The sequence below is a fragment of the Lagenorhynchus albirostris genome, chromosome 19 (genome assembly GCF_949774975.1).
Source record: "Lagenorhynchus albirostris chromosome 19, mLagAlb1.1, whole genome shotgun sequence".
Taxonomy (NCBI): Eukaryota; Metazoa; Chordata; class Mammalia; order Artiodactyla; family Delphinidae; genus Lagenorhynchus; species Lagenorhynchus albirostris.
Window position 1 is genome coordinate 18,827,696 of NC_083113.1, and position 15,293 is coordinate 18,842,988.

General features: G+C 45.3%; 1 protein-coding gene across 1 annotated transcript in view; it reads right to left on the bottom strand.

Annotated features, from left to right (window-relative positions):
* The window catches only part of WDR88 (WD repeat domain 88), a 39,153-nt gene that overhangs the window by 729 nt on the left and 23,131 nt on the right, over nucleotides 1-15,293 (bottom strand). The window contains exons 6-10 of the mRNA XM_060132130.1: nucleotides 14,989-15,118; nucleotides 7,451-7,638; nucleotides 5,290-5,372; nucleotides 3,462-3,530; nucleotides 1,580-1,672 (exon numbers count right to left, since the gene is read on the bottom strand). Of these exons, the coding sequence (XP_059988113.1) occupies nucleotides 1,580-1,672; nucleotides 3,462-3,530; nucleotides 5,290-5,372; nucleotides 7,451-7,638; nucleotides 14,989-15,118 (563 nt within the window). The remainder of the gene's footprint in view (nucleotides 1-1,579; nucleotides 1,673-3,461; nucleotides 3,531-5,289; nucleotides 5,373-7,450; nucleotides 7,639-14,988; nucleotides 15,119-15,293) is intronic.

Sequence of the window (15,293 nt, forward strand, 5' to 3'; positions counted from 1 at the left end):
GAGGGGCTATCCTAACTCCCTGACATCCTGGGGATACCTAACTTTTGAGAATCAAGTAGGCAAGACTTCTGAACAAAGCAGGAGTTTTTTTCTAGATGATGAAGGTGCTGAGTCTTTGAGCCGAAGCACCCAGAGGACAGTGGATACAGTGGCACAGCTCACTTGCAACATTTTCCCACCAACAAGTGAGCAACACTTGTGGGCTCTCAGGCCACGGGCAGAGGTCTCTCGGGGCTCCCACCAACGCACGGTCCCCCTGAGACGAGCCGGCAGGCGGCAAGCCCCTGCCCTGGCTCTCCAAGCCCCTGTGCTTTGCCACGCTTGCCCGCTCCAGGGCACCAAAGCCTGCAGGAGAGATGGGGCCAACCCCGCCCAGGGCAGGTCTTCTGGGAAGCGTGGCCTCTGAAGTTTCTCGTATTGAATCAGAGCAAGTCAAATGCAGCGAGCTCGTCTTTGCTACAACTTCAGGTAGGTTTCCTTCTTTTATTTCTTTTGCAAGAAAGAAATGCAATCCCTTACCTGCCTTATTCTACAGCATCATTTCCCATGACCCAAGCCCAGAACAGCAGGGCTCAGAGGAAGCAGCTCCTGGGCCCCTCCCCAGGTGGCAGGTGGAGGACACAAGCACTGCTCCGTACCCAGTCAGCTTCCAGGGCCTACGGGCCGACATGGCCACAAAGGCCATGAGGACCAGCTGGCCACAAAGATGGGGTTCCACCTGGGTCCCACCCCTTACCTCCCTGCCCCCCGGTGCCATTCTCCACTTAGCCATCCCCAGAAGCAGTGGCTCCCAGCCAGGCCTTCTGAGTGGAGACAGGCCTAGGGAGCTCCAGGATTCACGAGGGCCCAGCAGGGACTCCTCAGCCTCCTGAGGTGGCAGCCAGGTGCCTGCAATGCGAGGCCCCAGCAGGGACTGGCCTCCACTGCCCAGGGCCAGCCCTGGCTATACCTGGTGAAGCAGAAGATGTAGCCACCATGATCATCCACTAGAGAATTGGGACCTGAGCCCCATCCATGGGAAACGGGGCACTGGGGACCTGGCCGGGGTTCTGCTGCAGGAGCGTAGGAGGCCCACACGGGGTCCAGCTGTGTGCCAGCCTCCCTCCAGGACTCCCTCCAGCCTCATCGCCTCCCACCCACCCTGCTCACTCCCGTCCTCAGCACGAGGCTCACTCCTGCCTCAGGGTCTCCACATGGGCTCTTCCCTTTGCTGGGATGTTCTTTCCCTAAAAGAGCCGCACAGCTCACTCCCTCACTACCTTCAAGTCTTTGAACAAATGTCACCTTCTCAACGAGACCCATCCTGACCACCCTTTAGAATGCTGCAACTGCCCGCACTCCCGCTTCCCTTTCCTATGTTATTTTCCTCCAAACTACGTATCATGTGACTTACTACATATTTTTCTAATTTCTTACTCATTGTTTGTCTCCCCTTTTAGAAATGTAAGCTCCCTCAGGGCAAAAATGTCAATCTGTTTGTTCATAGTTTTATCCCCACTTGCCCAGTTTGTTCAAAGAATAAATTTGTAGAGAGAACTAATGAAAGCCTTCTTTTGGCTTCATTTTACCCAATACCAACCTGTTTCAGCTTTAAGCCTCGGGCCTTTTTATACTGGATTACCAAAGGAATTTGGTCAATTTCTTCAATATTCCATAGTCTCATGGTCTTATCCTAAAACAAGTTAAACAGCAAACCAGCAGTTACAAAATGGGTTCGTTAGGCTTGGATGACCCAGGGAGGGGCATGGCATCCAGGTTACACGTGGACAACTTCGACCTGCAGAGGGACAGTTAGGGTGACCAACTGTCCCAGTTTCTCTAGCACCATCCTAGCCTTAGCACTGGAAGTCCCGCGTCCCCCAAACTGGAAGCAACCAACAAGATGTCCCTGAATAAGAGAATAAACAAACTGTGGTACATTAATGTGACAGAATATTATTCAGTGATTAAAAAAGAAAGAAATGAACTGTTAAGCCACAAAAAGGACATGGAGGAGCCTTAAATACAAATTTCTAAGTGAAAGAAGCCAGTCTGAAAAGGCTACATACTGTATGATTCCAACTCTATAACGTTATGGGAAAGGCAAAAATATGGAGACAGTAAAAAGGTCAGTGGTCGCCAGGGGCTCTGGGGAAGAAGGGGAGGGATGCAGCACAAGTGCAGCACAAGGAGTTTTTAGGACAGTGAAATTGTTCTGTATGATACTGTGATGGTGGATACATGACATGCATTTGGCAAAACCCACACAACATAAAGAGTGAAACTTAAACCATGGACTGTAATTAATAATTATATATCAATATTAGTTCATCAATTGTGATGAATGTACCACACAATGCAAGTGGCAACTGGAGGGTGAGGTTATAGGTAACCCTCTGTATGATCTGCCTCTATCTGTTGTGGCCTCTCCCATTGCAGAGCACAGGCTCCAGACACGCAGGCTCAGCGGCCATGGCTCACGGGCCCAGCCGCTCCACAGCATGTGGGATCTTCCCGGACCGGGGCACGAACCCGTGTCCCCTGCATCGGCAGGCAGACTCTCAACCACTGCGCCACCAGGGAAGCCCTAAAATATATTTTTTTCTTAACCGTATTTGCTTAATTATCCTACTATCAGTTACTACTAATCACTGTTATTGATTAGTCCTGTTGTTGTTTTGTTTAAATAATAGCATTTATGTAACAGAAAAGTAAATAAGACATAATTTCAAATAAACACTCATTTTTGATACTTTGTCTTGCATTTTTACTTTTTTCCAGCTTTACTGAGATATAATTGACAATATTTTTCACATTTTTTATGCTAAAGTAACAACACATTGGCATATAATTTTTATTATGTATTATAATATTATGGGGTTTTTTGGTCAGGTGTGATGGTATCCTGCATTGGCTCTCTAAGAAGTTGATCATGGCAGGCAGAGTCTTGCCCACATTTTTATACACCTAGAAACCCCCAGCCTAGAGAATAAGATGGCTCTAGCAAAGGTTGGGAGACAAGGTGGGACCCCACTTCTTGGTGCTCACACATGAAGGACAGCCCTCAGGATATCCTGGGCTGTCTGTTACGTGCCATTGGCACGGGAATCCCAGGATGCAGTGACTAGCGAGGGACGACCCACCTGGAACCTTGGGGTTGTCTGCTTGCCCACGAGCTGACCCCTTTCCCTCCAAGGCCCCCTGTTGGCTCCATCACTTACCAGTCTGGACAGGCCCTTGCTCCAATGAAGTTCAAATGACAACTGTGCAAAGAAATACCTGGCAACTTCCCATATGAGCAAAGGACCCACTTTCCACGTTCCCGCTTCCTGGATGGGGCCGGCCTGGCCAGGTATAGCCTTCAGACTGAGCTGCTCGGTCCTTCAGACTGAGGAATTTTACTTGACAATGCACTTCTGCTAACACTAATTCTCACAAATGTGATAGAGATTTTAAGTCACTCAAAGGTTGGCCACTTTTACCTTCGAAGCAGACAGGATCCATTTCTTGTTGTTGCTGATGGCAACATCCATCACCCAGTCATTATGGCCCTGAAGAAAAGTAGAATTTTAAGAGGACCTAGAAAAAAAAAACCTTTGAAAGAACAACAAAAACCAAACAAACAAAGTCAAGAATCCAACGTTGCTTACTTTTTTTTTTTTTTTTTTGGTATGCGGGCCTCTCACTGTTGTGGCCTCTCCTGTTGCGGAGCACAGGCTCCGGACGCGCAGGCTCAGCGGCCATGGCTCACGGGCCCAGCCACTCCGCGGCCTGTGGGATCTTCCCGGACTGGGGCATGAACCCGTGTCCCCTGCATCGGCAGGCGGACTCTCAACCACTGCGCCACCAGGGAAGCCCCATTGCTTACTTTTAAGAGCAATTAATTGTGCTTCCCTGGTTTCACCCACGATATTTAAAGTGGAGTACAAAGTGTAAAAGCTTGGGATTCATGTATATATCACAGCACCATATGAGTTTTTAAAAATAGTACTCTGGTGCTTAGCACAATGGGAAAAAAAAATTATATTCCCAGCTGGTCCCAGAGCACCTCTTGCAGGTTTTTGTTTGCATATTCTTTGTTCTAGGAAATACCACTTAGTGATCCTATTGGTGAGGGAGCTTTTGGCTTCAAGTAACTGCAAACCTACCCACTGTGGCTTAAATAAATGGGGGTTATTTTCCTGGGGTAAAAGGAATTTAGAGGAGATAAATACTTGCTGGTTCAAACACTTAATGATGTCAGAGCTCTGTGTCAGCATCTGTCTCATTCTTCGGCCTTCCCCTAATGGAAAGAGGTGAATGGTGAGGCGTGGTATGAGGGAAGGAAGCAGCAGTGAGGTTAAACTGCTGTGCATAACAAAAGGACAGGAATCGGAGGGTGGAAGAATAGAGAGAGGAGAGGAGAGGAGAAGGGAGGATAGAATGGCCTGATGGGAACACAAAGGGACTTTTAACCACAACATTCAGTTTTAAGCCATTCACGTGCTATGATGTAAACTCCCCTTGCCTCTCCAAACCCACAGAGAAGAGGGTCAGATAGAACAGCTTTGGGATACTGAATGTTATGGTAATCAAGGGGACACAGTCTACATTTGGGTCCCAGGAAATAGAGAAACCAAGAGTCATCAATGCAAGCATTCACAGCCAAAGGCGGCCATGAGATCACAAGATCAAGGGGTGTGCAGAAGTCTCGGGGTGGGGGCACCTGGAACAGAGGCACTGAAGTAGCCCATCCTGGGACTGCCTAACCTTCGGGTTCTCGTTGTGTTGTACAATCCATCTCCTTACCATACAGCCACTTTAAGTTGAGTCTCCTCTAACCTGCAGCCAAAAGTACTCACCCACCATTGACACCCACCATTCTGAAGCCCCACAGCTTTCTATGCATGCCTCATGACGGCATTCAACCTTTTGCACGGTCATTTCTGCTGTTCATAGACACTGACCCTCCTCAGAGTTTTTGCATTTGCTGCTCCCTCTTCCTGGAACGCCCTTCCCCAAGATCCTCACTCATCCCGTCTTTCTTTGCCATCCAGTTCTCAGCTCAAAGGCCACCTTCTCCAAGAGGCCCTCCCACTGTGGATTAGTCCCTGGAGTCTGTTTCTATCGTATCACCCTGTTGTGGCTACTCTGTGTCGCTCATCACTATGGAGGATTTGTTTGTTGGTTCCTGGTCTGACCTTGCCCACAGAGGTGTCAGCTCCATTGCGAACATTTAGGTCTGTCTCACTGTTGTATCCCCAGCACCCAGCACCCAGCATGAAATGAAGAATGAAGCTCAGATCTTCTATCTGATGCTGGCATTGGTACCTTCAAGGAGAGCTTCCGGTAGCCTTCTCCTACATCCCAAATAGCCACAGTCTTGTCGAACCCTCCAGACACAAGCAAAGAGGCTGGAACACAAAACGAAAGAGTCTCAGGGGGTCACCTTCCTCAACCAACTGTTTCCTCCTCTGGTGAGGCCCAAGCAGGCCGCAGATGCACCTGTGAGGTGCTACCATGGCTCACTCTGAGGACACTCAAACCCCTTCCGGGTGGGACTCAACAACCCCCAATCAATTACAGCTGACGCTCGATATTCATGGTAGTTGCGATCCACAAAGTCATCACAAACACTCAATGAGTGATGATTGGTCTTAGGGGAAATGCAGGGTTAGGTTCCTGTGAGCCTCTGGTTACAACATTTTCATTAACCCATCAGTACATAACCTTGTTTTCTGTCTGTTTCTGTTTAACGACACCTTCGTTGATACATACTGCTTATTTATTAACATTGATTTCATGGCCACCAGCATTATAACTCATGTCTGAATGAGGCGTATCTAACATGTGTTTTCCCTGTAAGGCACATCACAGGCTTCTTGCCGTTAGGACACTAGACAGCACTTCAGCACTACGCTGGGGGGCCCCTTTAAACAGCAAAATCATCAACAAAGAGCACAAAATGCAAAAAAGTGGGACTAAATAGATCGCAGCAAGGACACCTTATGATAAGAGAACTGAAAGGAGAAGGCGGAGGGTCACCTTGTTCAGCCTCAGCTGGGACCGCGTGCACATGGCAAGCTTCTTGCCGCTCTGCATGTATCTATGGGTGGCTGCAAAGTGCCGTGAGTATCGATTTCAGGCTTACAAATAAATTTTACCCAGTAGGTAAATTCACAAACACAGAATCCGCAAATAGTGATGACTGACTCACTATACGCAACTCTGAAACTTATAATGCCAAGGGCAGGAGCTGGTGGGGCACCTCACAGCGGGGTCTGACTTACACAGAGGCTGCTTCTGAAGAGGGAAACGTTTCTCAAGCCAGGCCCTGACTATGTGCATGTTGGCTGGGTACTCCCCTTGACACACAGAGCAAGCCCCACTCCCCACGAGGACCGCGGAGTAGAGTCATAACATTTGGCTCCTGGGTGCCGGGAGCAGTCACAGCTCTCACTGGGGCCAGCTGCCCCTGGCTGCTTCCTGGCATTGCTCCTGGTCACATCCAGGCCCCTTGATCTGGAAACAGCTCTCCAATGTCCCATGCAGAAACACCCCTCACATATTCTCAGTGCCTCTGGTTCAGAGGGTACCGACTCTGACCTCCAGCTCTAAGGATGGCCAAGTCCCGCAGGCACGGCCAATCAGAGCCTTCCATCCCCTGCTAAAGGGGTTGGTTCAGAGATGGGCATGTATCCCCAGCTGAGCCAATGCGAGTCTTCCCTGGGACTTGTATGGGCACCACCAGAAGGAGGTTTTCTCTTTCTCTAGGATTGCCAGTGACCAGAACCTTTGTTGGCCTGGACCACCAGAGGCCATCTTTGCCTCCTTGAGGAGAAAGGTCAATACAAGAGAGAAGCTGAGCTGAAGGATAGAGTGGAAGGGTTGGCTTCCTGAGAGCATTGTCTGTCTGGACACAGCCCTCCTGAAGGGTGACCAGCTCCTGGATGAAGTGAGAGAGTGGCATGGACATACATACACTACCAAATGTAAAACAGATAGCTAGTGGGAAGCAGCCACATAGCGCAGGGAGATCAGCTCAGTGCTTTGTGACCACCTAGAGGGGTGGGATAGGGAGGGTGGGAGGGAGACGCAAGAGGGAGGGGATATGGGGATATGGGGATATGGGGATATGTATAGCTGATTCACTTTGTTATACAGTAGAAACGAACACACCATTGTAAAGCAATTATACGCCAATAAAGATGTTAAAAAGAAAAAAAACAATGAAAAAATAGATTTGAAAAAAATGTTAACAGATTTATCTTGTTGCTTAAGCTATATCAAACTGAGTTTCCATCATTTGCAAACTTGTGCATATGAATCTCCCTCTTGGCTTTTCTGTTCTTGGGGAAAATAAATCCACCCTCACCACTGGCATCATTGGAAATCACCTCTTTATACTAAGGAAAGCCACATGAATGGAACGTGAGGAACTCTACCCCAGCACTCCCACGGGTGTGGAATTCTTCAACATTTAATTACTCACTGTCTCTGGCAAAGTGGCAGGAGCTCACAGAACCTTCATGACCCTGCATCAGAGTCACACAGGCTCCACGGTTTCGAAACTCCCCTGTATGGACGTTCCATATTTTTAATGTTTTATCCCAAGAGCTTGTACACAGGAAATGGCCACTGAAGGTAAAACAGCAGTTTGAGATTGCATTGGTGTGTGCTCTGAAACATATATGGAAGGGTGCACACATTAGTACATCACTCCTGGAGGATCCGAGGACACACTAAAGGGGAGGTGAGTGGAGGGGGCATTGGAGCTGATACCCTGTGACCCCATTCCTTTTTTTTTTTTTTTTTGCGGTATGCGGGCCTCTCACTGTCGTGGCCTCTCCCATTGCGGAGCACAGGCTCTGGACGCACAGGCTCAGCGGCCATGGCTCACGGGCCCAGTTGCTCCGTGGCATGTGGGATCTTCCCGGACCGGGGCACGAACCCCTGTCCCCTGCATTGGCAGGCGGACTCTCAACCACTGCGCCACCAGGGAAGCCCCATTCTCAATTTTTAAATGTCTTATTTTTTTACAGAAAAGAATTGTCAGAATTTTGCTTTTCTTTGTTTTGTTATGATCTTCAAAGTATTTTCCCTGTGACTGTCATCTCCTGTTACAAAGAGAGTTTTCAAGCAAACTTATCAACATAATTGAGCATCTCTGAGTAGCCTGGATTATAATATCAATTCATCTAAATGAAGAAAAGGTTGAACAAAACTGTTTTCTAGAGCTCACGTCAGAGTTTTAGACTCTTTTAGTTCTCTGAAGCTCACAAACTGAGTAGGATCAAAGGAGAAGAAATGTCGGCTTCCCAGGGGTGTCCAGGCTTAAAATGTCCAAATCCCAGTGCCTGGTGGGGCAAGAACCATCCCAGCATATACTGGAGGTGAATAACAAGCCCTCCTCTGAATCCAGAGACCGTCGCTGAGGTTTAAACCAAGGCTCTCTCTCTTTTCCAGGATGCGGCTCTCATTTCAGATAAACTCCACATAACATAAAAGACCATTCTACTAAGTGCAAAAGTTTGGGGAAAACGTTCTGGACAAGATGGAGTCAATGTACTGCTCCCCTTTCCTCCTGTTAAGTACAGCTAACAGGGGCTTCCCTGGTGGCACAGTGGTTAAGAATCCGCCTGCCAATGCAGGGCACACAGTTTCAAGCCCTGGTCCGGGAAGATCCCACATGCCTCAGAGCAACCCCGCAGAGCAACTCAGCCCGTGTGCCACAACTACTGAGCCCACGTGCCACAACTACTGAGCCCGCGTGCCACAACTACTGAAGTCTGTGAGCCTAGAGCCCAGCTCGGCAACAAGAGAAGCCACCGCAATGAGAAGCCCATGCACTGCAACAAAGAGTAGCCCCCACTCTCCGCAACTAGAGAAAGCCCGCATGCAGCAATGAAGACCCAATGCAGCCAAAAATAAATAAATAAAATAAATAAATTTAATTTTAAAAAAAGAGTACAGCTAACAGGCCTGGGCATTTATAAGGCAAACAGAAGACTGTAAAAGGTGGAGAAGAGAAGGCAGACCAGCTAAGGATCTTGGGACCCAAGGATGGCATGCTGTTGAGTCCCTGTAGTTTTCTTTTTGTTTCTTATATCCTGGACTGGGTACCGGGAAAGTCTGCAACCCCAAAAACAATAAGGACTGGATAAAAAGCTCCCAAGAAAAGCCTGTTCTCCCTAGCCAAAGGGATAGCCTAGTAAGACAGAAAACCTTTACATAATGCCTGCCTTACTCCAGTGAAAAATCTTGGGAAAAACTGTAATCCCATCCCCACCCCTGTCAGCAAAGTCTTGAGTCTAGACTGCCACCCTTGCCAGGCTCTAATGAGGTAGACTGCTAAAACAGAAGATTTAAGTAAGAATTAGAGTCTCGTAATGCAATACTCAAAATGCCCAGGATGCAACTGAAATTCACTCATCATACTAAGAGCCAGGAAAATCTCAACATGAATGGGAAACAGAGTCAACAGATGCCGATACTGAGATGACACAGGTATTAGAATTATCTGACAAGGATTTTTAAGCCGCCATCACAAAAATGCTCTGATGGACAATTATAATCGTGCTTGAAGTAAACAAAAAGACTGAAAGCCTCAGCAAAGAAACAGAAGGTATAAAGAATGACCAAATGGAAATTTTAGAACTGAAAATACAATAACAAAAACAACAGCAACAAAAACCCTCAATGGAGAAGATAGAGGAAATAATCAGTAAATATGAAGACAGACAATATAAATTAACCAATCCAAAAAATAGACTGAAAAAAAAAGAGCCTTAGAAACCTGTGAGACTATAACAAAATATCTAACATTTGGGTAATCAGCAACTCAGAAGAAAAAGAGAAATAACATGGAGCTGAAAAAATAATCAAAGAAATTGTCTAGAATTTTACCAAATTTGGCAAAGGACAGATCCAAAAAGCAGAGTGAAGCCCAAGTAGGATAAACCCAAAGAAATCTATACACAGACACATTGTAATTAAACTTTTGAAAAGTAGAGAAAAAGAAAAAAATTTTGAAAGCAATGAAAGAGAAATGACACCTTACTTATAGGGGAAAAACTATTTGAACAGCAGTGGATTCTTCATCAGAAACCATGGCGGTCAGAAAAAAGTGATATGACAGTTTTCAAATGAGGAAAGAAAAGAACTGTCAGCACAGATTTCTATATCCAACAAAAAAATATCCTTCAGGATTGAAGGAGGAATCAAGACATTTTCAGATGAAGGAAAATAAATAGAATTGGTTGCCCTCAGACCTACCCTAAAAGAATAGCTAAAGGAAATTTTTCTAAACAGAAAGAAAATGGTGAAAGAAGGAAACTTGGAATATCAGAAAATAGAACATGGTAAGCAAAAGTATGGGTAGATACAGTAGATTTTCCTTCTCCTCTTGAGTTTTCTAAATTATGTTTGACAACTGATGCAAAAAAATTATAACAAAGTACTTGTGTTTATTCCTTGCAAGCTTCAAAATCAGTTGAGATTATGAATTTTCAAACTTCTCTAGTAAGACCAGCTATATAATTTGCAGGGCCCAGTGCAAGAGTAAAATGCAAGGTGTCAGTTTCTCAAAAAGCTTTACATAATATTACCATATGATCCAGAAATTCCTCTTCTAGATATATAGCCAAAAGAATTGAAAGCAGAGAATTGAACAGATATTTGTACACCAGTGTTCATTGAAGCATTATTCACAACAGCTAAAAGACAGAAGCAACTCGTGTTCCTCAACAGATAAATAGAGAAACAAAATGTAGTATATACATGCAATGGAATAGTGTTCAGTCATAAAAAGGAATGAAATTCTAATACAGGCTATAACATATATAAACCTTAAAAACATTATGTTAGCCACCATTACCCTGATACCAAAAACAGACAAAGATGTCACAGAGAAAGAAAACTACAGCCAATATCACTGATGAACATAGATGCAAAAATCCTCAACAAAATACTAGCAAACAGAATCCAACAGCACATTAAAAGGATCATACACTATGATCAAGTGGGGTTTATCCCAGGAATATAAGGATTCTTCAATATATGCAAATCAATCAATGTGATACACTACATTAACAAACTGAAGAATAAAAACCATATGATCATCTCAATAGATGCAGAAAAAGCTTTCAACAAAATTCAACACCCATTTATGATGAAAACCCTCCAGAAAGTAGGTTCAAACCCACAGCCAACATCGTCCTCAATGGTGAAAAACTGAAACCATTTCCACCAAGATCAGGAACAAGACAAGGTTGCCCACTCTCACCACTATTATTCAACATAGTTTTGGAAGTTTTAGCCACAGCAATCAGAGAAGAAAAAGAAATAAAAGGAATCCAAATCGGAAAAGAAGAAGTAAAGCTGTCACTGTTTGCAGATGACATGATACTATACATAGAGAATCCTAAAGACGCTACCAGAAAACTACTAGAGCTAATCAATGAATTTGGTAGAGTAGCAGGATACAAAATTAATGCACAGAAATCTCTTGCATTCCTATACACTAATGATGAAAAATCTGAAAGTGAAATTAAGAAGACACTCCCATTTACCATTGCAACAAAAAGAATAAAATACCTAGGAATAAGCCTACCTAAGGAGACAAAAGACCTGTATGAAGAAAATTATAATACGATGATGAAAGAAATTAAAGATGATACAAATAGATGGAGAGATATACCATGTTCTTGGATTGGAAGAATCAACATTGTGAAAATGCCTATACTACCCAAGCTATCTACAGATTCAATGCAATCCCTGTCAAACTACCAATGGCGTTTTTCATGGAACTAGAATAAAAAAATTCGCAATTTGTATGGAAACGCAAAAGACCCTGAATAACCAAAGCAATCTTGAGAAAGAAAAATGGAGCTGGAGGAATCAGGCTCCCTGATTTCAGACTATACTACAAAGCTACAGTAATCAAGACAGTATGGTACTGGCACAAAAACAGAAATATAGATCAATGGAACAGGATAGAAAGCCCAGAGATAAACCCAAGCACATATGGTCACCTTCTCTTTGATGAAGGAGGCAAGAATATACAATGGAGAAAAGACAGCCTCTTCAATAAGTGGCGCTGGGAAAACTGGACAGCTACATGAAAAAGAATGAAATTAGAACACTCCCTAACACCATACACAAAAATAAACTCAAAATGGATTAAATACCTATGTAAGGCCAGACACTATCAAACTCTTAGAGGAAAACACAGGCAGAACACTCTATGACATAACTCAGAGCAAGATCCTTTTTGACCCACCTCCTAAAGAAATGGAAATAAAAACAAAAATAAACAAATGGGACCTAATGAAACTTAAAAGCTTTTGCACAGCAAAGGAAACCATAAACAAGGCGAAAAGACAACCCTCAGAATGGGAGAAAATTAGTCGCAAATGAAGCAAGTGACAAAGGATTAATCTCCAAAATTTATAAGCAGCTCATGCAGCTCAATATCAAAAAACCAAACAGCCCAATCCAAAAACAGGCAGAAGATCTAAACAGACATGTCTCCAAAGAAGATATACAGATTGCCTATAAACACATGAAAGAATGCTCAACATCATTAATCATTAGAGAACTGCAAATCAAAACTACAATGAGATATCATCTCATACCAGTCAGAGTGGCCATCATCAAAAAATCTACAAACAATAAATGCTGGAGAAGGTGTGGAGAAAAGGGAACCCTCCTGCCCTGTTGGTGGGAATGTAAATTGATACAGTCTCTATGGAGAACAGTATGGAGTTCCTTAAAAAACTAAAAATAAAACTACGGTATGACCCAGCAATCCCACTACTGGGCATATACCCTGAGAAAACCATAATTCAAAAAGAGTCATGTACCACAATGTTCATTGCAGCTCTATTTACAATAGCCAGGACATGGAAGCAACCTAAGTGTCCATAATGGACCTAGAGTCTGTCATACAGAGTGAAGTAAGTCAGAAAGAGAAAAACAAATACCGTATGCTAACACATATATATGGAATCTAAAAAAAAAGGGGGCATGAAGAACCTAGGGGCAAGATGGGAATAAAGACGCAGACCTACTAGAGAATGGACTTGAGGACATAGGGAGGGGGAAGGGTAAGCTGGGACAAAGTGAGAGAGTGGCATGGACATATTTACACGACCAAATGTAAAATAGACAGCTAGTGGGAAGCAGCCGCATAGCACAGAGAGATCAGCTCGGTGCTTTGTGATCACCTAGAGGGGTGGGATAGGGAGAGTGGGAGGGAGGGAGATGCAAGAGGGAAGAGATATGCGGATATATGTATATGTATAGCTGATTCACTTTGGTATAAAGCAGAAACTAACACACCATTGTAAAGCAATTATGCTCCAATAAAGATGTTAAAAAACAAAACAAAACATTATGTTAGATGAAATAAGCCAGACACAAAAGGACAAATAATGTATGATTCCATTCATATGAAATTTCTAGTATAAGAAAATTCATAGAGGCAGAAAGTAGAATAGAGGTTACTAGGGGCTAGGGTTGGGGAGAGTGGGGAATTATTATTAACAGGTACCGAGTTTCTGTTTGGGTGATAAAAGGGTTTTGGAAATAGAAAGTGGTGGTGGTTGCACAATATTGTAAATGTAATGTCAGTGAAATAAGTTTAAAATGGTTAAAATTCTATATTTTACCACAATTAAAAAATAATAATGTAATATCCCCCAAACCACTGAATTGTACACTGGAAATGGGTGAGTTGTATGATGTGTATGAATTATATCTCAATAAAGCTGTTAAGGAAGGCAGCCAGCAGGCAGGAAAGAAGGGGGAAAAGTGATGGCTTCTGGGGAAACAATGGTTACGAGACAGGTAAGAGAGAGATTTTTCACTATATATCTTTTTGTACCTTTTAAATTTTGTACTGTGTTGCATGCTTTACATTTTCAAAAAGTAAATTACATATTTTTAAAATAAAAAATTCGAGGTCCCTTGTTCAAAAGTGAAGAATTTCAAGATATCAACGGCAGAGCATGAAATCAAGTGTGAGACTTTCTGTGTGTGGAGCCCTGTGTAACTTCAGAGGTTCATGCCATGAAGCCAGCCCTGTCCTGTAGCCCTGAGAATCCTTGTCTATGTTTTCTTGCTAAAAGCTACATTTCCAGAAAATTCACAAATGTGGGTCAATCCAATATACCAATAGACATTTTCCTTAGCTCCCTTTCCACCCTCCTTGGGGAAACAAAGTGGAGTGGATTGTGACACCCACAGCTGGAGCTGCGGCCGCCTCTGCTGCGTCACCCTCCTCACTGCCACCACGGAGTAGGTCTAAGGAGCAGGGCAGGTGTCCCACGGCCCCTCCCGACCCTGGTGTCCACGGGAGTCACCCTTGGTAACAGAGCCCGTGCTGAGCGCCCACCATGCAGCCTGTGTGTTATCTCGTGCAGACCTCACCTGGGCTCAGTTTGCAGGTGAGGAAACTAAGGTCCAAGGTCACGCAGGATGAGAACCTGCACTCTCTTAACCCCGGGCCAGACCCCCAGGGGAAAGCCTGGTCCAGGCCAGCCGGGCTCGTAACTGAGCCGAGCGGGCAGGGTGACAGGGCATATGCACATTCTGGGATCCTGACTCCAAGGCCCGCTGGAGAGGGCTGGCCACCCACTTGGTGCCGGTGGCCACAGGCAAAGTGACCCTTGCAGGCCCTGGATTATCAGATCTTCCCATTTTACATGGGATGCTGGAAATCCACATTTTGGGGTAGGAGTGGGACACTGCACAATGTTTGCCAGTGTTGGCTCACACTGAAATGAATGCATCTGAGGGCCGTCCCAGCCCAGGGACCACAGCTTGTGGTTTCCCCCTGCCTGTCGGTCCCCTTCCCTTTCTCCATCTCCAGCCTCCTCACAGCACCAGCGGACCATAGTTGGAGATGCCCCACATTGACACCAGCTGGGGAGCCAAAGGGGCACAGGCCGAATCCAGGAGGGCGTGAAGGGGGACTCCCACCCACCTCCCCGCTGCAGGATGCTGCCCGGCCTCCCAGGGCCTCCTCACTTGGTGATGGTGAGCAGCGTGGCCTGGGATGTCACATCCCAGATCTTGATGCTCCTGTCCAGTGAGACGGAAGCCACCTTCTGGCTGTCTGGGTCAAAGCAGCACGCTGTGACCGACATCCTGTGATGATCTGAGGCACAAGGAAAGTGACTCGTTACCGTGCGTTCCATACTCTGGGCCACAGGCTCCAAGGGACGCAGAGGCTCACCCTGCTCCCCTGGACAGCGACAGTATTACAGAGATGCAGCTCTGGTTTTCACAAGGGACTCTGCACTCACACAAGGTGCCTGCCGTGAACCAGGCTT